Source organism: Denticeps clupeoides, chromosome 9, assembly GCF_900700375.1.
Source record: "Denticeps clupeoides chromosome 9, fDenClu1.1, whole genome shotgun sequence".
Classification (NCBI taxonomy): domain Eukaryota; kingdom Metazoa; phylum Chordata; class Actinopteri; order Clupeiformes; family Denticipitidae; genus Denticeps; species Denticeps clupeoides.
In genome coordinates, this window is record NC_041715.1 from 11,014,865 (window position 1) to 11,038,633 (window position 23,769).

Below are 23,769 nucleotides of genomic sequence, written 5' to 3' on the forward strand. Positions count from 1 at the left end.
CTCGCAGTACGCGTGAGTGGTGAAAGAGTGGTAAAAGTAAAAGCTTTGGTTAGTCGTATATGCACATAGTGTGCTTTTATTTTGAAATTTTAAGGGGGGGTATCTTTTATGCTAAACATCATTGCACACAACAAACTCTCCATGTTATTACAGCACCTTCCATCAATTTTGAACTATAACAAAAGCTCAATGGTAGAAGAAACAATGACTCTGCAACCACCGCCACTGTGTGCCCCTGAGTCTAGAGGCTTACAGTTCCATGCATTTGTTAAAAAAATGAAATATTTGCATGGCCGATCACGTGCTAGATCAAGTCCACGGTCAACAAAAGTCTTGAAATCTGTAAAAACAAAACGTCTTTTTTTTTTAAAAATCGTTCGGCTACGTCGCAACTTTCGTTTACATTAGAAATGCTGTTCTAGAACCATCTGACGTGCAATACACGCCACACTTTAAATATCAAATTATTTGAATATCACAAATAAACTGAGTGTGTTGTTTCGTAGGCATGTTGATGAAAGTGTAAGTGGGCAGTGGGTAAGGTATTGTGTGTGTGTGAGGTTGTGTGTGTGTGTGTGTGTGTTTGTATAAGGGCTGGGATTTCGGTTAAATATTCAAAATGGCGGACGGAGGAGCAGCGAGTCAAGATGAGAGTTCGGGAGCAGGTAATCATTACTGCATTTTTACATATTCATATTCATATTCAAACGCTCTTTCTCGCGAGCGCGTCGCGCGGCGGACGGGCCGCGAGTAAACAGCAGCAGCGGCGGCGGCAGGAAGAGAGAAAGCCCGTATCTCTCGTCCGGGAGTCCCGGGAGCGTGTAGGGGATCATTCGGGATAATTCGGCGGACAGCGGACGTGGGGGCTGCTGCTGCCGCCGCCGCCGCTGCCCGTGCAGTGCGAAGGCGAATTAATAAAAGGGGGGCGACGAAGGAGAAGAAGAATGAGAGAGAGAGAGAGAGGGGAAAAAAACACGGCCTGTCGATTGTGTGTTACATATTCATATCGGGCCGTGGTCGGACGCGATTTAGCATATTTTATTAGTAATCGGCCCCGGCCGGGTCCGCTTGTTAAAAGCGGAGCTAGCCGCCCGCTAACGCGGAGCGCGGCGGCTTATTGTGTCCGATGAATGCTTGCACGTTCATTCGCCCTCGCAAATAAAAGAAAAATAAAGACAAATAAATAAATGAAAGCGCAGGAGTGCACGACGCGAAAGAAAAAAAAAAAACCCCACCACCCGTCCACCCACCCGGCCGGCCGGCCGCGACGAGCCGGGTTAACGGGACGTGTGCGTCGCGACCTGGCGTTTGGTGCAGTGTGCTTTTCTGTTGTTGTTGTTGTTCGTGTGTGTGTGTGTGTGTGGGGAGAAGCCGCCTTTGTGTTATTCATGCGGGCCTCGCCGAGCGGAGTGCGCCGTTTAGCATATTCTATCAGCTGAATGTTAAATCCCGCAGCTGGCTCGGCGCCCCCCCTCCATTTTTTTTACCTTTAATCACACCGACGGTGTGTTCCTCCTTCCTCCTTTTTTTTGTCACGTAGAGAACATTTAAACTTTTTTACGCTGGGTCGGCCGACTGGTGTCAACTTCATGTTGGAATACGACGTTACCTCAGGCTAAAGCTGGGTTTTATCTGAGGGGGGGAGAGAAGCTAGCGGCGATGCTAGCGGTTTTGTTTCTTTTTTAAAAAAAAAAAAAATTCTCGTTCGCGGCGCTTTTCAACGCGCCACTGGCTCCGTCTTTTACGTGCGTGTTGGTTTTGTTTTTCTCCCTCCGCGCTCATCGGCGGCGTTTTAATCTCGTTCCGCTTTCTTCGCGCAGCGGCACAAAGAGCAGTGAGGCGGGCCGAGGCGCGTACGGCGGTGCTTTGACAGCCCCGGTGTCTGCGGCGCCGGGCGCTTTGTGTTAAACGTGAGCGCGGTGCACGCCGGGTAGCGGCGCACCTGCATTAGCGCGCAACGTCGCGTACTTGTAGCGCGCTTTGAAGTGTGTGTGTGTGTGTGTGTGTGTGTGTGTGTGTGTGTTTACAGCAGAGGAATATATTAAAGCGCCTCATTAGAATGTCTAATTTTGGAGGAGTGGCCCAGCGAGCGCCCGCCTTGGTGGTTCATTCTTTTCGGAAAGAAACGAGCTCCCAACCACAACGCTACACTACGTGGGGACCGGTCGCCAATACGCTCCTGCACTTTCAAACAACTTCTGGACTCGGATCTCCCCCGTCATTTGAACAGCCGCATTTTACACATTTTTCACACCTTCTCGCTTGCGTTACAAATGTTTAAAATGTGCAGTATTTGCAATACTGTGCTCTATAGCAGTCGCACAAGCATTTCACTGCATATCATACCGTGTATGACTGTGTACGTGACAAATACAATTAGAATAGGATTTGATTTGAATCTATTTATACGTACGCAAACCGTTTAACAAGTTTACGGCCGTTTAGAAGGCCATGTCCTCGTTTTTGGTAGGAAGCGTTAATGATGGAATATCGGTATACGTAGAGAGAACCTTTATCAGCAACAATTAGTCTTGAGTTCCTGTGGAATGCTGTGTTTGTTGACCCAAGTCTGTCACTTTAAAAGCTTCATTAATTCTGAAGTCCAATTAGTTTAGTATAGCTGAAAACCTGTGAAAGAGGCAATAAAACTGGCCTTCTTCACACAAGTAGAGTATATACTGCATCAGCAGATGTGGGTTGAACTACATCATAATATCAAACACGGGTCGCCCAATGTGTTTTGTCAAAAACCTAATAGTGTGTTAATATTGAATCCCCGTTACATTTCTTATGGTTTTCTTGCAATTCACTTTTAATAATATTAATTTTCTTGAGGCTTGATGCTTGGATTTTGAGTCTGCGATACAAATAATCCCGAGGCATGCAGAATATATACAAGAAGCACTGTTTCCTGATGGTTTTTTTTAATACTAGATGAACTGTAATTCGCTGTTTGAGTAGCCAGATTTGTTTTTGTTTTTTTTTTAGTCCAACTCAGCAGATTCTGCTGAATATTCATTAAATAAACAGTTGTGAATAATGAATAATAAAACTGTAGCCCAATGGTAAGGGAATAAAACATGTAAATGTGCTTGGTTTGGAGTTATAAGGATGTCTATGTGGGGTATTGTTTCTGTCTAAAATATCAAATGTCTACTATACGAAAGACTGAGTCGTTCCTCCGTTCACTGCATGGTAATTTGTCCCCATGCAAATGAAGGCTACAGTCTGCAGCTTATTGTCTGATGTGATAAAGAAGTTCCACCACTTCAGTTACCATTGCTGACCCCATTCATGCACACATCTCTACTCGTCCTGGATTTGGGGTAGTGCCCTAACAAACCCGAGAAATGGTGTCTGTCCCTCACTGAGTTAACATCTCATTAATTTATATTTACATTTACAGCATTTATCAGATGCCCTTATCCAGAGCGACTTACAATCAGTAGTTACAGGGACAGTCCCCCCCTGGAGACACTCAGGGTTAAGTGTCTTGCTCAGGGACCCAATGGTAGTAAGTGGGATTTGAACCTGGGTCTTCTGGTTCATAGGCTAGTGTGTTACCCGCTAAGATACTACCACAAAACTTTCAGCCCCCAGCTTTCAGTGACCCAACTCAAACATACTGGCGCTCTGATGGCAAAGCCAGGGCTGTACAAGTAGATGTTTGGTGTGTCATCAGGCACGACTCCGGCACAACTCTTCAGGCAAAATGGCCATGAGAGGGACATTGTGGTCCACAGTCTGCAGTTGCAGCTGTACCTTCAGCTCTTTCAGAACTGAAGTTTTTTTTTTTTTTTTTTTTTTTCGCTGAAAAGCACAGACATTGCCTTTATCGCTTAAATTAAAATGTGCTAAGGATTTGAATATGCTTAATATTCTGCAAACTCTGAAGCCACTTAATCTGCCATTCAGTCGGCCTTCCAATAAACTAGCACTAATGAGTTCCTTTTTTAAAACATTTTTTCTCTGCTTCATTTGCATAATAAGTTACACTGTCAGCCCCTAGACACTGTACCAGCAGCAAAATGCGTCCTCCATTCGTTCTGTTGGCATCTGACACTAGGCCAACATTAAAGCTCACCTTCCTTTAAATAATGCAATTAATTGCTGTCTACAGTTTTGTCAATACAGTCTATGTGTGTGTCTCTCTATATATTAAGGATCACAGTTAACTGAAATATTGATTACCTATCCAACCCATTTTGCCTTTGGCTAAAAACCCTCAATGAAAGGGGCAGAAATTCTTTCACTTGAAAGTGTTGTAGGTTCAGCCTAAGTATTTTTATTTTTTTTGGCTTATCCATCTTTCCATACCTGTTTTTCTAGTTTAGTTTTTTTTGTCTGAGCATTAGCTGCATGATCATGGTCCAGAAACATTATTGAAGATTTGAAGTAAGTTTGAAGAAAATACTGAGAACAGTCATTAAAATGTAGTTCATAAGATTGCAAAAGGAACGCCCTTCAAAGCAAGCCAGAAGAAAAGTAATAAGTGAGGTTACTCTGTGGCCATTTAATACCCTAATTATTACTGTATATCCAATTAGCATAATTTTCAAGCAAATAAAAAAATCCATCTACAGTCCTTTGGTTTCCCTAAACTCTGTTCGGAATGGTCAAGTATGACAAAAATTTGTAGCTATTAATTTTGCCAAATTGCATTTCCATTACTAATTTATCTTGAGTTACAGAATTTTCCGAACACTTATCACTTAGCCGTGAGCACTATTCTCAGTTAATGTATAGATTACTCATGTTAAGATACCATTATAAATATGTAATGTATTATTTAACCTATCTAGTATGTATGCTTATTAATGTTAATTTATATTGTTCGGATATGTTCTGTATAGAAACTCAGTTAACACTGACCTCAGTGTATATTTAAGATTGTTCCAGCCCAGGTGGAGTTAGAAAGTTCTATCAAGCGATTATGTCCAGAACAGACTTGAATGGGCCAAAAAGATGAGTGATTTTGATCGGATATTTTCACTTAGCAATATCTTGAGTGGAATGTGTCCAGGGTGGTAGTAGCCTAGTGGGTAACACACTCGCCTATGAACCAGAAGACCCGGGTTCGAATCCCACTTACTACCATTGTGTCCCTGAGCAAGACTCTTAACCCTGAGTTGCTACTACTGATTGTAAGTCGCTCTGGATAAGGGCCTCTGATAAATTCTGTAAATGTAAATGTGTGGAATGATTTATCATCTACATTAATGCACCACCCATGATAACGACGATATCACAATATGTAGATTCTGCAATATATTATATATTTTGTAGGATGGCTGTTTATGATGTGATCATAATATATTTGAAACTGAAGAAATATCCACTTTCATTATTTTCAAAGCAGAATTAATTCAAAATGTACTTTTTTTTCCAAACAAGCATACTTAACATTAGTGATGTCTGGTGACATCACTTTTGGGTTTCTTAGACAGCTTTAATAGATATGTATTGCTGTATTGATTTTTGAAAATCATTTTGTAAAATGTCACTGCAGATATCCTCAAATGGCACCACCCATTTCCCCTGATGAGTGTTAAAATGTGGTAAATTATTACCAAGGTACTCATCTGAGTAGATGCTGGGGGTGGGTTGGGAGTTCCTTTCTGTTTTTTGAATAGTAAAAGGGTGGAGCGGATAAGGCGCCGTAGCTTCGCTGTTGCTTTTTGACACGGTGGCTGGCAAAGTCATTTCCAAACCCCAGCTTCAAGAAGCGGGAATATTTTTTCACAAACGAGAAGCTAACGGAATCTAAAGTTAATCTAAATATGCTAATGTGTGTGTGTGTGTGTGTGTGTGTGTGTGTGTGTGTGTGTGTGTGTGAGTGAGCTTTATTCCTTTTGATCGCAGGGCCGCTTGAGCTGCAGGGGTCCTGTCATTATGATTCATTAAAATTCCGTTAGTGTGGATTAATGAGTGTGTATTTATATACAATTAAGTACACCTTCCTGTCTCACTTGTTTCTCTCTGACGGCGTCCTTTTTTTTAATTTATTTTATTTTCTATCCAAACGGTGCATTCTGGGAACTCTATGCTTACCTGAGCTCCTAATTCGAGCCCTTTCCATTTCTCAGTGAACGAGTCGGCGCCACCTCTCCCATGGCCGAGTCGCTGTCTCCATCTCCTCCCTCCCTCTGCTTTCCAGTTCCCTCCAAAAGCTATTCCAATTAATATGCTAATTAGATGATAAATATTTATGGAGATTTTTAAATTATGCAGAAAGCTTTCAGAGCGTGGTGTGAAATGAATCGCTCGCAGGACTTCAAAGTGTCGCTCCGCTAACGAGGCAGCGGGACATTTGCATACGGCTTTAATCAGCTGAATACTGATTGCGCTTCGTTATGGCTGCTGCCAGCTGCACTCTTTGTTTCTGTTTCTGTCCAGAAAAGAGGGGAGAAAAAAAAAACAAAAAACTTTTCACCCTCGAGTCGTCGTGACGATTGTGAGAGAGAGAGAGAGAGAGAGAGAGTAGAGCAGAGTGTAGAGGAGGGAAGAGGAAGACCAGACTCAATCTCTTAACTCCCACCAGCCTCTTCATATGAGCCTTTTGCTTTGTGCCCCTGGGTGGTGACCGCGGTACCGGACACCCGCTTCCTTTTTTTTCGGGGGTCCTTGATAGTCGCCGACCCTGGTCGTTCTTGAAAGCCATGCTGGAGAGTGCAGGTGCAGCGCTGCCAGGTGAGTGGGACTAAAGCGAGGGCCGCGTCACCGTTAACTGTTAACCACAGTGGCATTTAAATAGTACATAACGCAATAGAAATCCGTTCAGTTGCTCCTGCTTTTAATAATAGTGAACAATGAATTAATTAATAGTTTTGTTTTTTTTTATTCCAAGCGAATGGAATAATGTAATTTTTTTTTTATTATTATTATTAAACTCCCTTCCCTTTTTATTGGGTTTCTAATCTATCTATCCATTTATTTATTTATTTTTGGCAACTTGTAACTGTGCGCCGGCGCCAAATGCAAATACACGTCATTTGTCACCTTTAAAGCGCAGCGCTCTTTTTACTGCTCCATGCGGGCGGGACAGGGCTGGGGGGTGGGGGCTCCGCGCCGAGACCTGAAGCCTGTCCGTGTGTCTTTCAGATGCTAAAATGAGTAACCCGTCAGACGCGAGTAAGGGCGGGGAGGGGCACCCAGGTGAGTTTGCGCTCTTTTGTTCGCACCTGTCCTGTGGAGGGGAGGGGCTTTGTGTTGCGAAGGGGCTTTTGTGCCACTGTATGGGTTTGTGCTGCTGCCGCTGCTTGCTTCATCTTGTGTGTCTTTGCGATTCGAGCTACAACAGAAAAAAAACAACCTTGCAGCGTTAATATGAAATGCATGCAGTGCATTGCTTATATTTAATGCATGCGAGGTGTTTTTTATTTATTTTTGTGCATTTTAATGAGCTTCTTTGCCGAGGTTACCTGTGTTTCCTGTGAATGTAGTTTGTGTGGAGGGGGGGCGAAGTTACAGTTGAAGGGACCTTTTTCCCCCTTTGTGGGTCTTTATCTGCATCATCTCTTCCCTCTAGGTGCCCAAACAAACGGACTGGACTTTCAGAGGCAGACGGTGCAGACCACAAGCGCAATCACCAACGCACACGCACAAGCTCTGTTCCAACAGGTAAAGCCACCGTGCAGCCATGCACCACCCCCTGTGTGCGTGTGTCTCTCCCTCTTTTCTTTCACACATACATAGACAGTATCAAATAATTTCAGTCTCACACTGACATACTCCACCACAGTGCTCCAAAAAGGTAACAATTTCTCATACACACACACACACTCTTCTGAAAGGCCTGCAGGAATGTGCAGATCTCTCTGGGGTCATTGTTCTCTGTTGGCATGATGTGTCCTGTCTGTATGTCAAGAGTGTAGCTGCTATGCTATTATCATACTTCTCAGAAAATGTGTGTTTGTGTGTGTGAGACAAATATTGGGGGGGGGGGGATTGTTGCTTTGTGTGTGTGTGTGTGTGTGTGTGTGTGTGTGTGTGTGTGCCAACAAGATGGCAGCTCTGGATTTATGCGGAGGCTTGCTGGTGAGGGAAGAGGGGAAGCTGCTCAGGCTCGTATCGCCCAGCAACAAGGGACATTAATCAGTCCTGTATGATAATTAGCTGTTCCACAGTTGCTCGGAAACAGATGGTGGAGAGTATGCAAATATATGCAGAATTTACATGAGCTGCAAAACCGCTCTCTCTCTCTCGCTCTCCCCACTGTCCTTAAATTAACATAGACATCTTCTACCCTTCAGGTCTCAGGGGGCTACAGAGCCCCACATCACTTCTCTACTTATCAAAACCATTGTGTGTGTGTGTGTGTATGTGTGTATGTGTGTAAAGGGGTTACGCTACCATGACATCTATTTGCCTGTTAGGTCAATTTTACGGATGGTCCCTGAACACCACGATCATTAGCTCTAATGGTTCTGTCATCAGCTTGAACATGGCCAATGAAGGGGGTGGGTTGGGCCAAAGTCATGTTGTAGGGGGTTTTGCAAGTCTGTTACATTTGGCCAGACAGTTATTGTTTTTTATGTGATCTTTTTTTCCATAGTAATTAGAGGCAGAAAATTATGTTTTCCTGTCCAGCATCAACTAGTTGGTTTGCTTTTAATTGGTCCATAGAGTGTGCCAGATGGAAAAATTCAAACATAGCCAAATCCATCAATTCTGTGGTATTCTGTGAATAATATTGAAATATTTATGCAGATAATATCAACCCAACCCAGCTGTTTGCATAACACCACAGTATTTACAGGCAAAATAGTCAAACGTCAAGAATATTTAGACTGTCTCTTTAGACTTTTTGTATGAAATAATTGAAGCGAAGTGATCTGTATTGTGATATACTTGATACACTGCAGCACAGCAAACAATGACACAACTAAATGTGTCCTCTGCTTTTAACAATCACGTTTGTGAGCAGTGGGCAGCACTGAAAGGCGCCCGGGGAGCAGTGTGTGGGGACGGTGCTTTGCTCAGTGGCACCTTGGCAGATCGGAATTCGAACCGGCAACCTTCTGATTACAGGGCTGCTTCCTTAACTGCTAGGCCACCACTGCCCCAATATGGAGTGCTTCACGGATTTACGTGTCATCCTTTCGAGGGACCTCATACATCTGAAGCATGCACTCTACCACTGAGCTACATCCCTACGTATTGTTTCTTTGTTTCGTCCTTGTGTGAAAGGAAGGCTAACTTAATACGGTGGTAGTAACCTAGGGGGTAACACACCCGCCTATGAACCACCTATGGATTCGGCCTGTATGGTAGAGCAGCCAGAGGTGCAATCCTTAAAAGAAGGCACACGTTTGTGGAAACCAGGCACCGCTCATCACCAGGCCAGTACCATCCCAACAGTGAAGCATGGTGGTGGCAGCATCATGCTGTGCGGATGTTTTTCAGCTGCAGCAACTGGGAGACTAGTCAGGATAGTGGGAAAGATGACTGCAGAAATGTACAGACAATCCTTGAAGAAAACTGGCTCCAGAGCGCTCTTGAACTCCTGTTCATCCTTCAACAGAACAATGACCCAAAGCACAGACCCAAGATATCAAAGCAGTGGCTTCTGGACAACTCTGTGAGTCCCAGCCAGAGCCCAGACCTGAATCCAATTGAACATCTCTGGAGATCTTAAAAAGTCTGTGCACTGATGCTACCCATCGAACCTGATGGAGCTTGAAAGGTGCCACAGGAATGAGCAAAACTGGCCCGGGTTAGGTGTGCCAAGCTTGTGGCTTCATATTCAAAAAGATTTAAGGCTGTAATTGCTGCCCATGGTGCATTGAGAAAATATTGAGCAAAGGCTTTTTTTTTTTTTTCTTTCTTTAATAAATTTGCCAAAACTCCAAGTAAACTTTTTTCCCCACATAGTCATTATGGGATGTTGTGTCTAGAATTCTGATGGAAAAATGCATTTGGAAAAGTGATGCGCTGTAAATACTTTTGAGATGCACTGTATTTTGTTTAGGGACTGTTTAGGGAAATTAAAGGATTTGAGCAACTTTGACCAAATTGTGTTTTGCTGGGACCGATGCATCATAACATCTGCAAACTGGGATGCTTCCAGTTTGCAGTGGTCACGACCTACCAAATGTGTGTGTGACAAGTACAACCCTTCACGGTGCTTCCATTTCAGCAGGACATGAGTTACAGGTTCTGAACTGGACTGCAGCTTGTCCAGGTCTCAATTAAATTGTTGGAATTATTGGGAAGTATTTTCCATGAAGCACCACCATAGCTTGCAGAACTTTTAATCTGCTTCATGGAGATCTTGACTGATCAAGGTCGGCAAAAGGTGGTGGGGGTCTATATTAGATCGGGGGTGCATTGTGAATATTAGATCATAATTTTGTAAATGTAAAGAAAATAATATTTTAAAATATGGTAATTATGGTTTATTTTATGTCTAAAGAATAATAATCCTCCTGGACATATATGTTTGTTTGGTTTTTTTTTTTTTTTTTTTTTTTTTTTTTTTAAATAACTATTATTGCTTTTTAATGGTTACATATGATAATTCAGAGATGTAGCAATTATGGACTGGTATGTTCAGACGCACCATAGTGTTCACAGTGGCGTTTGCTTTTATGGCTGGATGTTTATAGGGGGTCTCACCTGAGAATGACCCTTTACTCTCTTCTAGTACTAGTCTAAGTCTGACGTGTCTGCTGAACCGGCAGCCTCCAGTCAGCAGGGGGCGCTGTCCCATTCCCAGCTGATGTTAGCTGGGGGACAGATAGCTGGATTAAGTGGCATGTTTGCCCTCGGTTCCAGAGGCCGAACGAAAGGATATGTTTATTATGCTTGTCTTTTTGTTTTTGTATAAGACTGTCTTGCTAATTGTGTTGCAACTTTTCATCAATAGTCAATTTTTGAGCACAGGACAGTTGGCTAGGATACTTGTTTGGGTGGTGGACCCCTAACACACACACACACACACACACTCACAAATGGAATGTTTTGCCAGCTGTGATTTCTTGGTCCTAAACAGACGTATGATTATTGGAGCTAACAATACTGAAGTTGCTGCTGTGTGCAGTTAAGTTAGCAGTGAGACCTGTATTTGACAATCACATATCTTTTGCAGGATTTTCTCTGACTCCTTAAACAAAAACCTAGAAATCTTACACACGCACATTGGTTTTTCAATTGCTGCAGCCAATAAATTGTGAAATAATTCTGCCGCTTTAAGGCACTCGCTGTGCTTTTGTCAGTATTCAAGGTTTCAAAATAAAAGTTCCTAATGGAAAGACAGGAAATTATTTAATATACATTAATATAGTGGCTTTCAGGTAGGGTCAAACTATATGTGTTAATCCATGTACATCATGCACTTTCACACTTATGAAAGGCATAGATAATAAGGTAAGGGTTTAGGGGTTGGGGTTTTATTTTGAAACATTGCATACAGTCAAAAGTGCAGATGTATTATTTTGCATTTTCACAATTCATTGGCTACAGCAATTGAAAAACGTGTGTGTTCACAGACATACACAACTTTGTGAAGTATTGATTTTCTAACTTTCTGTCTGTCATACTAAACTCACTGCTACTCTTTACTGAGATAGCAGCCAATGGTCTGTAACAGGGGTCTGCAACCTTTGGCTTTTTCATCCTTACACTGCGCCTCCCCGTGGGTTTGGGAAAAATAATAATTTAAGTGTATAATATTTTCATCTGACTTTTTTTATATATATTGTGGTTCATTTGGGGTGAGTAAACAGTTGTCTGCGATTTATGTAAAGTTTAATGATTTGCATATGTTTGCTTTAAGTTGAAGATTAAGTTGTGGACAGTTAGCATAGCGCCACTAAGTTAGGTGACAAGATATTCTTTTTTTTTTTTTTTTTTTTTTCCCTGAACCTGTCTGGCCGGACATTTAGACTTATATGGGTGATTTAAACATTCATCTTGGCATCTACACTCATATTCGTGCTAGTAATAGTATGAGAACTTCTAATATATATGTTAAAAATGTTCTTTACATAAATTAAATTTCACAAGCAACACACTAGCCTAGTTTTTTTTTTTATACATATCATAATAAAATCCATGCATTATTATCTTAATTTTTACATGTAAAAAAGAATTGGCGGCTCCCTGCTTCTTTCTCTTTTGCGGAAACCAGGTCCAAATGGCTCTTAGATTTGTTAAAGGTTGCCGACCCCTGAAAGGTAGTATTCCTAAAAAAGTGGCCGGTGAGTGTTTCTGTGCTCTCCCTTGTTCCCTGCCCCATATCTTGTCCGTCTAATGAGGTTTAGTTGAAAAATAAATGGCCACTCCATCTTATGTCTGTCTGAGGGGTTGTGGCTATTATGAATACACCTCATCGAGAGTCTCTGTCTGTCTCTCGCTCACTCTCTCTCTCTCTTATATATGTGTGTTTGTGTATGTATGTATATACATGCACACCTCAGTGGTGGACATACAGGTTTAGGAGAACAAGAAAACAGTGATTAAGATGTGGAAAGGGGAAAGCCTGTCATTATTGCCATCTGTCAGAGTACCATGTGATCTGCATGCTTGTGGTCGTGTGCCAATAATTCGCTGGGTGGAGACTTTTTTTTTTTTTTCTTTTTCTTCCCCCCCCCATTTATATAAAGAGAAAAAAATTGCCTTGGTTATATATATTGATTTAAGGTTTTTTTTTTTTTTTTTTTTTTTTTTTTTCCCCTTTCCTTTCTGTGTGGGATTGTGCTACCCCATAATGCACCACAAGCCAAATCATATAATGTCAGTCTATTCATTTTCAACCTATATTCACTGTGGGATTTCATCGAAGATTATATATTGCACACAGAGTACTGTGGAAAAGTCTGCCGTCTCATCTAAGCTGCATGTCAAACACTGATCAAATATTGATTCTTTAACTGTTTATTGCAGAATTTACTTATTTTCACAAAACAATGACATTACGTGTCTGAAGGAAAAGATTATGTGCTCCTATTTTTCTCTGAGCAGCAGTAAAACATCTGTAGACTTTTGTTTGTAGGAGATCATTCATTAGTTTAGAGTTGGGAGAGACCAACCCCGGTTCTCTATATATCAACAATCGAATGAAATTATTCCAATATCTCTGTGTTCTACAGCTTTAGACAGTCCCTTCAAGTTAAAGTTGGGAAGATGAAAAAACTTTTTCACTACTGCCTAAACTTTGCTGTATTGTGTGTGTGTGTGTGTGTGTGTGTGTGTGTGTCTCTCTCTCTCTCTTTGTATGTATGTATGTATATGCTGAAAGACCATCTCTCCTTTTGTCCACAGCTGACCCTGACTCCAGCGCAGCAGCAGCTATTGCTGCAGCAGGCCCAGGCTCAACTTCTGGCTGCAGCTGTGCAGCACTCCGCCAGCCAGCAGAGCAGCACCAGCGGGGCCAGCATCTCTGCCTCCGCGGCCACGCCCATCACACAGATCCCCCTGTCCCAGCCCATACATATCACACAGGTAAGTGCAGCTGCATGTCACATGTTTACAGGCTGGTTAGTCAGTGTGTATGTTGTAGTATGTTTGTTGCATACAAAATATAACACTTTGTACTTTTTTGTACAAGGCTGGTGAGTTGTGGTTAGGATATATGGTATATTGTAATTACATGATATTACAGTTTGCTACACAGCATTCTGACTCTTTGTCTATTCAAATAAATGTTATTTTTATGGTCTCTAATAAAATTCCACCAGAATCGCTCTTTAATGCTTTCTCCTTTTCACACGTGGATTTGCATCATACAGCTGATCTTTTACACAAAAAACACAGAGTGGACTGGTGGATGGGCATTATTGGGCCTGATGGGATGGTGACAGTTAGCGTTATTATATTGTTTACAGTCTAACTGGTGTTCAGTGGTATAAAACAGAGTACAGCATCCTAGTCTTAGGTTACTTCATTTGCTTTTGTAACCTATGATACGATGTCCCACACGGACATATCACTTACACCGTAATGGATTTTGGTTTATGAAGTTAGGCCTGAACGATGTATCAAAAACGAACAAAAATGTAGATTCAAATAAATGTGATTTTTACAAATTGCATCAACCCCAGATTCCATCTGTTAATATCAGAGTTAATGCGGGATGAGGCATGCGCAAACATGCTGTAACTGACTTACTGTGGGATACTTGTACAGTCTTATTTACAGATCTGCCAACCTGAACATGTTTGTTTACATTAGAGTTACATTTACAGCATTTAGCAGACACCCTCATCCAGAGCAATGAGGTGCTTTTAAGAAGAAATTGTCAGTATTGCTAGGTGTGCTGACTTGGACTGTGTTGTAGTGATGTTTTATCTGTGGTTTTTTTTTTTTTTTTTTTTTTTTCCTGCGCCGAGGACCTGCAGCAGTTACAGCAGCTGCAGCAGCAGAATCTGAACCTGCAGCAGTTTGTACTGGTGCAGCCGGGCCACCCGATCGCCACCCAGCTCCAGCCTGCGCAATTCATCATCTCCCAGACACCACAGGGCCAGCAAAGTGAGTAAATCCTGTCTCTCTTGCTGAGAAAGACCTGCAGACTTTAGATCTATTGGGGGTTCCTGTAGGATCCAGAATCTGAACCAACTGCAAGCCAATAAAAACAATTCCATAATAGTACAAACTAGTCATGTACAGCAAGCAATGCTCTAGTGACTATTTGTGCATGATGGTTGCAAAATCTCTCTTAAGAAAATATGATCAAAAATAATAATGTCATCTGCCAATATATCTTGAACATGCCACATTTTAGACAATGTTTCTGGATGCTTAACTAGATGATTCATCTTGACAAATCTTGTAGGTTTTGAGTTTTTTTTTTTCCCATATTACACCCTAGTGGTGAGTGTTTATACCAGTGCTCCTCAATGATTGTTTGTTACGCCTCCCATAGGAATAAGTAAAATGTTTGCACAAACCTTTACCTTTTAAAATTGCACCATGAACCTGGTGATTATTTACCCTGTCTTTTTTTTTTTCTGTATTGGAGGGGGGGCATAGGAATGTTACGTATTATTATTATTATTATTATTACTACTACTATAGGCTTTGCTATGCAGGTAAATTTGTGTGGTCTTGTCCTTTTCAGATTAAGTTTATTCACTGCACTTCATATATCCTGCAACTCTTGTTCAGTGCAAAAAAATAACTACTCCTTGTTCCCGGAGTCACCCGTGCCTCCCACTATTTGAGAAACACTGGTTTAAATGTATCTGACTAATTTAATTAGTTTTTTTCGAAACCTGTATGTTGGTAGCCACAATAGTAGCAACTGGGATCTGAACCCAGTCCTGTGTTATCCACTAGGTTACTAACACCCAACTTGCGTAGTCTCAAAAATGCAAAGATCAAGCTCTTGTACAAACCTGACTGATCCTCTTATTAGAGTTGTGAATGTTCCTGACTATGTTTGTCTTCTTCAGGTCTTATCCAGGCCCAGAATCTTCTGACTCAACTACCTCAAAGCCAAGCCAACCTCCTGCAGACCCAGCCAAGCATCACTCTCGCCACACAGGTCAGACTCTTTACTACAATCCCTCTACAATTACTCTGATCTTCCAAGTGCAAGACCTTCCCTTTGCTGCAATTGTGTGTTGTACCGGTTTTGAATAGTTACCATATAATTGGCAGTGGCGGCCTAGAGGGTAAGGAAGCTTAATTGGAATCCCGAACCGCCAAGGACTGAGCATCCCCACACACTGCTCTCTGAGACCCTTCATGGCTGCCCACTGCTTACTAAGGGTGATGGGTTAAATGCAGATGACACATTTCGTTGTGTGCACAGTTTGCTGTGCTGCAGTGTATTACAATCACTTGACTTTCACTTTCATAATGCTCATAGTTTCACCTACAATGTATTATTGTAACAATACCAATTTATAATTGCAATTATAGTAGTTTAAGATCTAATTTCATAATTATGAGAAATAGTGATCCAGCTGGTCTTGAGCTGGTCATTTGACACTGGGACAAAAGTCTATTGAGGTAGAATGATATTAAAAGTTATGATATCATGTCTCAGTATGTCAGAATTAATTATAGAAATCTGTACAAAATCAGATTTGAATTTGGGAAATCTGGAATGTGTGTGTGTATGCATGCATGTATGCCAAACAAGTTGGTGACTGACCTTTCTCTCATGGTTCAGCCAGCAACTCCGACTCGTACGGTAGCAGCTATGCCCCTCCAGCCCCTACCCCACACCCAGAGCACACCAAAGCGCATGGACACGCCCAGCCTGGAGGAGCCCAGTGACCTGGAGGAGCTGGAGCAATTTGCAAAGACCTTCAAACAAAGGAGGATTAAACTGGGCTTCACTCAGGTACCTTCACGGACAAACAGAGTGCAGTCTGACAATGGTAGAAATCAAACAAAAACATACAAGCAGTTAAGGATATTGCATATTAGGAATTCCTAATTGTTCAACTGGAATGTTCTTTACATCCAGTTGAAAAAATTTACATTTATAGCCAAGACTTTTACAGTACATGTAGAAGCTCACACATTCTGGACCAAGCGCAGCAGTTGTCAAATTGAGCAACTTTCAGTACACACATGGATTTTGAGAATGGAACAGTAAGTGCTTGCATGTTTGCAGACGTTTAGTCAGATTGCTTGACCTTTAAGCATGATCAGTGATAAACTGACCATCAAGCTGAGGAGAAACAGAAGTCTTCACACTCTCATCCACATAACATAGTGGCAGTGGTGGCCTAGCGGTTAAGGAAGCGGCCCTGTAATCAGAAGGTTGCCGGTTCAATTCCCGATCCGCCAAGGTGCCACTGAGGTGCCACTGAGCAAAGCACCGTCCCCACGCACTGCTCCCCGGGCGCCTGTCATGGCTGCCCACTGCTCACTCAGGGTGATGGGTTAAATGCAGAGGACAAATTTCACTGTGTGCATCGTGTGCTGTGCTGCTGTGTATCACATGTGACAATCACTTCACTTTAACTTTTTACATATTATGGATCTCATGCTTAGCCTTTTATATGCACATACCTTTCTTATTTTTGAATGTGTGTGTGTTTATGATAGGGCGACGTTGGCCTTGCAATGGGAAAGCTTTATGGAAATGACTTCAGCCAAACCACCATCTCTCGATTTGAGGCCTTGAACCTGAGCTTTAAAAACATGTGTAAACTCAAGCCACTACTGGAGAAGTGGCTCAACGATGCAGGTTAGAGTCTTTGACTGTGTATTGGTGTTTAAACTTACCCTGTGTTTCCAGTGCTTACTTCTGTGTGTGTGTGTGTGTGTTTTGTGTCCCTGCTGTGTGTGCAGAGAACCTGACTTCTGACCAGGCTCTCTCCAGCCCCAGCTCTCTGGGCTCTCCAGGCCTCGGCATCGAGGGGTTGAACCGACGACGCAAAAAGCGGACCAGCATTGAGACCAACATCCGTGTGGCCTTAGAGAAAAGCTTTCTGGAGGTGAGCCCCCTGTGGAGCCACATCTGGCCCCATTTTCAGAAAAATAACTAGTAAAATCAATGCTTTTATTTGTAGATGACAAAGCATCTAGGACTATGACTCCAGGTGATTACCCATCACCTTCTGGGTATCCAGAAGGTGATGGGTAATCTCGCTCACTGACCGTCTCCAACCGACCCAGCATGTTTGCGCATGCCTCATCCCGCATTAACTCTGATATTAACAGATGGAATCTGGGGTTGATGCAATTTGTAAAAATCACATTTATTTGAATCTACATTTTTGTTCGTTTTTGATACATCGTTCAGGCCTAACTTCATAAACCAAAATCCATAACGGTGTAAGTGATATGTCCGTGTGGGACATCGTATCATAGGTTACAAAAGCAAATGAAGTAACCTAAGACTAGGATGCTGTACTCTGTTTTATACCACTGAACACCAGTTAGACTGTAAACAATATAATAACGCTAACTGTCACCATCCCATCAGGCCCAATAATGCCCATCCACCAGTCCACTCTGTGTTTTTTGTGTAAAAGATCAGCTGTATGATGCAAATCCACGTGTGAAAAGGAGAGAGCATTAAAGAGCGATTCTGGTGGAATCCAGAAGAGGTATCCAGTCATGAAAAATTCTGCCGGTCCAAATAAAAATAATGTGAAAAGTATTTACAACAAATATACATCCCACAGCTTTAAGGGTTCTGTGCAAAGGTCACGGAAGTGTTAAAACTATGTCTGTGTAGTAGCATGGGTATAATAATTTCATAACCTGCTTATATATTAATATATTGTATTTCTTTTAACAATGACTCCCTGTACTGAAAGGGCATTGCGCTGTGGTGTGTTTGTCCTCTTCAAGCAGAACCAAAAACCTACCTCGGAGGAGATCACCATGATCGCCGACCAGCTCAACATGGAGAAGGAGGTGATCCGGGTGTGGTTCTGCAACCGCAGGCAGAAGGAGAAGAGGATAAACCCCCCAAGCAGCGGAGGCATCGGTGGCACTCCCATCAAAACCATCTTTTCCCCATCCTCACCCCTGGTACTGCAATCTTTTCCTTTAGTCCCCCAAATCTGGAAGGAAGAAAAAAACATAGTCAATGTTCACTTTCCGACGAAAGGACATCCTGCGGTCCAAATTGAATTTATATTGAGGTTTAAATGGAAGTGACACTAATGTGGTAGGGTGGTGTTAGTGTGGTGCTGGCCAGATGTCAACCTACGGTGGAAACCACTGACTGCTGATGAATATGTCCAGAACAACCAGTACACATCATAAATACTATCTCCTCTACACAAAGAAGGTAGCAACAGTGTATCTCTTCTAAAGTAGCTGATGATAATATCATGGAACGTCTTATTCAGAAGCGCAGTTGTGTAAACAATTTTTTTTTTTATTTTATATTGTTTTATTTCAGCAAGCTCATTTCCTTTTTCATTTTATAAAATTGTTTTACATGCAGTATAATTCAGTAAACAGAAATGATCAATTTCTCAATTTGTGTAATTAACATACTGTTTTGGCTGACCCTTTGTGACAGGTGACCAGTACAACAAGCCTTGTGACCAGTAACACACCGACCACACTGACTGTAAACCCAGCTTTGTCTCTCACCAGCACCAGCGTCTCCAGCCTTGGCGTCACTGGTACGTGTCTGATGCGAAAGTATTATCATGTGGCTCATGATTTGATGGTAGAACATGCAACTAAATCCTTGGTTCTCAACCTGTGGCACTACTACTACACATTCCACTACTGCTACACCAGCGGACATATTTACAGCTGATGTGTGACTGGACAACAGCAAGTGATTATGTTCATATTAATATTTTATATCCTAGTTAAATAGAACCACTTTGTAAAGTGACCTTTTATCCATCTGATGTTTAGAATCTGAATGGATTTTACATATTTTAATATTTAATGAAAATTTATCCAGTGTTTAGAATCATTGGCCCACTCTTAAATAATTGTTTTTTAATTATGCACTGGGAAAGATCACAGTAATTTTTGACTTACTCCTCCTCTTGCATCAGGAACAACCATCACTGCTGCATCCACCACCAACACGGCATCTGTCATCTCCACCACACCCATGGTCTCAACCACCACCGGCTCACCCTCGCTAAGCCCTTCCCCGACGGAGCTGCAGACGTCATCGTCGGCATCAGATCCGGGCAGGTCCCAGGAGGGACACAGCGTTGTCACCCAAGCTCCCTCCACCACTCTGGCACACACGCTGGGTACAGGTCAGGTGATGGTGGCGGCACCCAGTCTCTCAGCTGCCCTGCAGAGTGCTGCACAGCTGCCCACCAGTGCCGGGATCGCCGCCATGGCAGCTGCTGCCGGCCTCAGCCCTAGTCTAATGGCATCTTCACAGTTTACCCCTGGGTGTGTATTTGTATCAGTCTGTGAGCAAGTAATTTGTGGATGTGTGATTTGTGGAATCTGGGCTACTGTAGGAAGATGGTGGTCTCTGTGGAAGGGCTCGTTAAAAGGATTCATGATGATTTTTTTTTTTTTTAACTGAGCATGTGTGTGTGTCCTCAGGGGGGCCCTGTTGAGTCTGGCACCAGGAGCTCTTGGTAGCGCCCTGAGTCCTGCTTTAATGAGCAACAGCACGCTGGCCACCATTCAAGGTATGAGGAGCACACAGGTTTTTTTTTTTTACATAATAAATTTGCATATAACTTCACACAATTGTAAATAATTTTAGAAAATCTAATATGGGCATTACTACTTGCTGCACCTTTTCTACTGTAGTAAGCACAGGAAACCTGCATATGTCAAGGATTTACATAAATAAACAGATACAAAGCATGAAAGGACTCCTTTACCAGTATAGAAGTGGAGAGCCCCCTTTACGGCACAATTGTAGTAAGTGGGGTTTGAACCTGTGACTGAAGTCTTCTGATCTTCAGATGCCAAAATCTGGATTAAACCTAGTTTTAGATTAAAATGTGTTGTCTTTTAGGCATGAATGGGAAACTGACACTATATGTTTAGATTTACGTACAGGAGCATCTGCAACCTTGTTATCATTCTTACACATTTTCTATATAGCTATTATTTACTGTCACATTAATATTTTGTATCTTAAATGATATGTAGTGACCTTTGTGTTAAAACATGCTTCTCATGATCTGTGTAGCGCTAGCGTCCAGCGGCACACTGCCCATCACATCTCTGGATGCCAGTGGAAACTTTCTGTTTGCCAATGCGAGTGCAGGCAGTACCCCCAATCTGGTGACAGCGCCCCTGTTCCTGAACCCACAAAACCTGTCCCTGCTCACCAGCAACCCCGTCAGCCTGGTGTCCGCAGGCGCGGCCAACCTGCATCTCACAGCCGACGCCCACCAGAGCGTAGTCACCACGGCGACCGTGCCGGCCTCCACCATCACCACCGCCTCCAAGGCACAGTGAAAGCGAAGGCCTCTTTCCTCCCACTTCTGAGTTCTCTTCTTACTGTCCTTCTCAATCGAGGTGATGATCTATTTTTTTTTTTTTGTGCTGCCACCAAAAAGAGACCCACTGAAAAGAGGATGTATTTTTATTCCCTCCTCTCCCTTCAATGGAACGGAAGAGGAATTGCTTTCTTTCTATCAGTCTTTTTTTTTTTTTTTTTTTATTTCACCAGGGAGTTCGTTGTCATTTCCGAAACATGTCCTTCAGACTCGGTGTGACTGTTGAGGTGTTTCCATGTACACTCCTCCTTTTCTAAATATACATCCTCTCTCCTTTTCTGAGCTGCTTCTGAATAAGCAAACCAAAACTTTTTAACACCTTAATGATGTTCTTACTGCTCATGTAAAGTCTGTACTTTCACACGTCGAAGCGAGCCGCAGACTCGCAGGCTTTTACACTGTTCATATCAGATTCTACGTCTTTATATTTATTTGTTTTTTGTTTTTTTTTTTTTTTTTTTTTTTTGGACTCTTTCTGAGAGTAACTTAGCTTTATCTCCTATCACTTCTTAATTGTGGTTCCAAGGCTTTAACAGGAGTAATACTTGGCTGAGACAGGGGGGTTGCTTGCTTGAAGGACAGCCAACTAAAAACACTGAGATATTTGTATTGTTTGGGAGTATAGCACACACACGGATTAACACTCAGCTTTTCTGGAAAATGAGAGGTTGCGTCCAAAACTGATGAGGACTGAGATCTCTTATGTAGTGACGTTTTTTTTTTTTTTTTTTGGGGGGGGGGGGCGGACATCAGTTATGAACATTGCTCCTTTCAGCCTGTACTGTTGTACTGTTCGTTTTGGTCAGCAGGTGGTCTGAAGGTGAAAAACAGCCTTAACATTTCATTGGAGGTAGTGGGATGCTACCAGAAGAAAGGAAATTAGATGGTTTGGTGTGTTTATTATTAATATTATTATAATTTAAATGTTACTTTCTACTTGTGCACCGAATCTGTACCAAAAAAAAAAAAAACTGGACTGTCAGAACTGCGGTCCACCCACTGCGGGGTGGAGAAGGTCTTCTGTCGCTCTGTGACCAAGAGGTCTTTATTTTCCAAGGTCCCCGACTGGCCTTTCTTCAAGAGATACCAAAAATCTTTGCTGTATGTCGTCATGTTGTAGCTGTGTGGCTTTAACCTGAATATTTATAAAACCTAGAGGCTCTTGGTAGACAGCAGGAGAAAATGCAATATTTTGATCATTTCCAAAGACAAACTTTTATTATTATTATTATTTTTTTTTTTTATATGATTTGTGGACAAAAGACATCTCTCCTCTCTGTTGTGCTTTGTAGCGGACTGTAGCAACAGCACAAGAAACCAAAAAAACTGAAAACAAATGGAAGAAGGGAGATTTAGATGGGGTTTTTTTTTTTTTTGGGGGGGGTGGCCATTGCTTTAATAGTATTTTCAACATTTTGGGCTCAAATCACGATACGCCGCATCATTTTTTGTACATTGCTTCTGGTTAGGTTTTCAAATAAGTCAGTGAGATGAGAGTTAGTCCTCATTCACACGTTTGTGGGGTCAGGTGAGTGCGGAATGAACGGCGACTGTTTTTCTGATTGTTGGAGCAAATCAAAGGGTCCACACGGGTGTTCAGCACCAGCGTTCGGTTGATGTCAAGTAAACGATTCATGCAATGTTTTCTTGATGTCAGTTTCTGTCGAACCCGGGCGAACGTTAAACCACAATGATTGTTAAGCAGTGTAACGCAAACGCCAGTGAAACGCCAATTGAATGCAGCTAAAAACACGTATGGTGTTCAGAGGGCATTCATTTAGAAACGTCCATGTGGGCAAGGCCGAACTCGTACCTGCAGCGAAGCTGTACTGAGATCAGGCCGCCACAGTCACTACCGGCATTTCTTTTTATCTAGGATTTTTTGCCGCCGTCACCAAGTAACGTCATTTTGATATCATCAATTATGTTCTGCACGGCATCGATCAGAATTGTTCCCTTCTGTCATCAATTATAAGATCCCTAGCGTTTGGTTGAGGTGTATCGGCGTAATATTACAACTGGTGCTGGTTTCCTCCATCTAACCAACAGTTAGTATATTTGGGCAGTATGTGAGCAAATTTTGTGAGTTTGCAACTTTTGTGCAACTCTTACTAAGTTTTGCCAAAAAAGGCTTTTTTTTTGTGATTTATTATCCATTACCATAAGCATTGGGAACCGAAGTGTGGGTGGGAGGGATTTAAAAAAAATATATTGTTTCATGTTTCATCTTTTGTTTCCTACCAATATTCAGCCATGTCGTAAAGCTTGAACCAAAGTGGTTTTCTCACTAGCTGCTGTGCCTGTGTGGACCGGCGAGGACAGGTTCACACGCTCACTACTCTACACACTACTGATGATGAACCCTACCTTATACCACACATCAACAGACCGACCCCCCTCATACTTCTAATGGCTTTACAGAGTGATCTGAATTATTAGCTTTAAAAAGGCTAATGATGCACCATGGAAATGAAACCATAAGAAAGACGATTTTCTTAAATATATATACATATATATTTTGAAATGAAAGCATCCAAAGAGTATTTGTCTATAGCCTTGTCTATAAGTGCTGTTGAGTGTTTTTTGTTTCTCTGTTCATCCTTCCCTGTTATATCAGCAGATCCGTATTTGGTAGAAAATTACCACCACACTAATATGCATCTGTTTGTGTAAAAGACTTTCTTATTAACACACCGCCATGACTGAAAAGAAAGTAAGCCTGTCTTTACCTGTTCATACTTTATGTACATTTTTTCACCTCCATATATATATTTATATATATATATATAAATTAACAAGTGCTCAGTAGATGTACCTTCATCAGATATGCTTTAATTTCATAAAATACCTCAGCAGCACTTAAGTGAAAGGTTTATGTCAAGCAAAGTACCACCCAACTGTCAGA

At 42.0% G+C, this 23,769-nt stretch overlaps 1 protein-coding gene across 3 annotated transcripts; it reads left to right on the forward strand.

The window, feature by feature from the left end:
- Nucleotides 1-619: 619 nt before the first annotated feature.
- On the forward strand, nucleotides 620-20,908 carry pou2f1b (POU class 2 homeobox 1b). Of its 3 annotated transcripts, none has more exons than XM_028991544.1 (14): nucleotides 620-665; nucleotides 7,102-7,155; nucleotides 7,529-7,620; nucleotides 13,264-13,443; nucleotides 14,331-14,469; nucleotides 15,393-15,484; nucleotides 16,118-16,291; nucleotides 17,005-17,146; nucleotides 17,251-17,396; nucleotides 18,259-18,441; nucleotides 18,941-19,046; nucleotides 19,437-19,791; nucleotides 19,951-20,039; nucleotides 20,552-20,908. In XM_028991544.1, exons 1-14 carry the CDS (start codon nucleotides 620-622, stop codon nucleotides 20,821-20,823), a joined length of 2,070 nt encoding a protein of 689 aa, XP_028847377.1. In that variant the 3' UTR covers nucleotides 20,824-20,908. The 3 variants fall into 3 exon arrangements, with proteins under 3 accessions (XP_028847377.1, XP_028847378.1, XP_028847380.1); XM_028991545.1 differs by having other exon boundaries at nucleotides 14,340-14,469; XM_028991547.1 differs by lacking the exon at nucleotides 7,102-7,155 and having other exon boundaries at nucleotides 14,340-14,469.
- The last annotated feature ends 2,861 nt before the right edge of the window (nucleotides 20,909-23,769 follow it).

Excerpts from the sequence above, each read along its gene's own strand:
- pou2f1b (XM_028991544.1), top strand. The coding sequence starts at position 620 with ATGGCGGACGGAGGAGCAGCGAGTCAAGATGAGAGTTCGGGAGCAG. Across the intron at positions 14,470-15,392 it reads GACACCACAGGGCCAGCAAA|GTCTTATCCAGGCCCAGAAT; the intron begins GTGAGTAAATCC and ends TGTCTTCTTCAG. Across the intron at positions 20,040-20,551 it reads CACGCTGGCCACCATTCAAG|CGCTAGCGTCCAGCGGCACA; the intron begins GTATGAGGAGCA and ends TGATCTGTGTAG.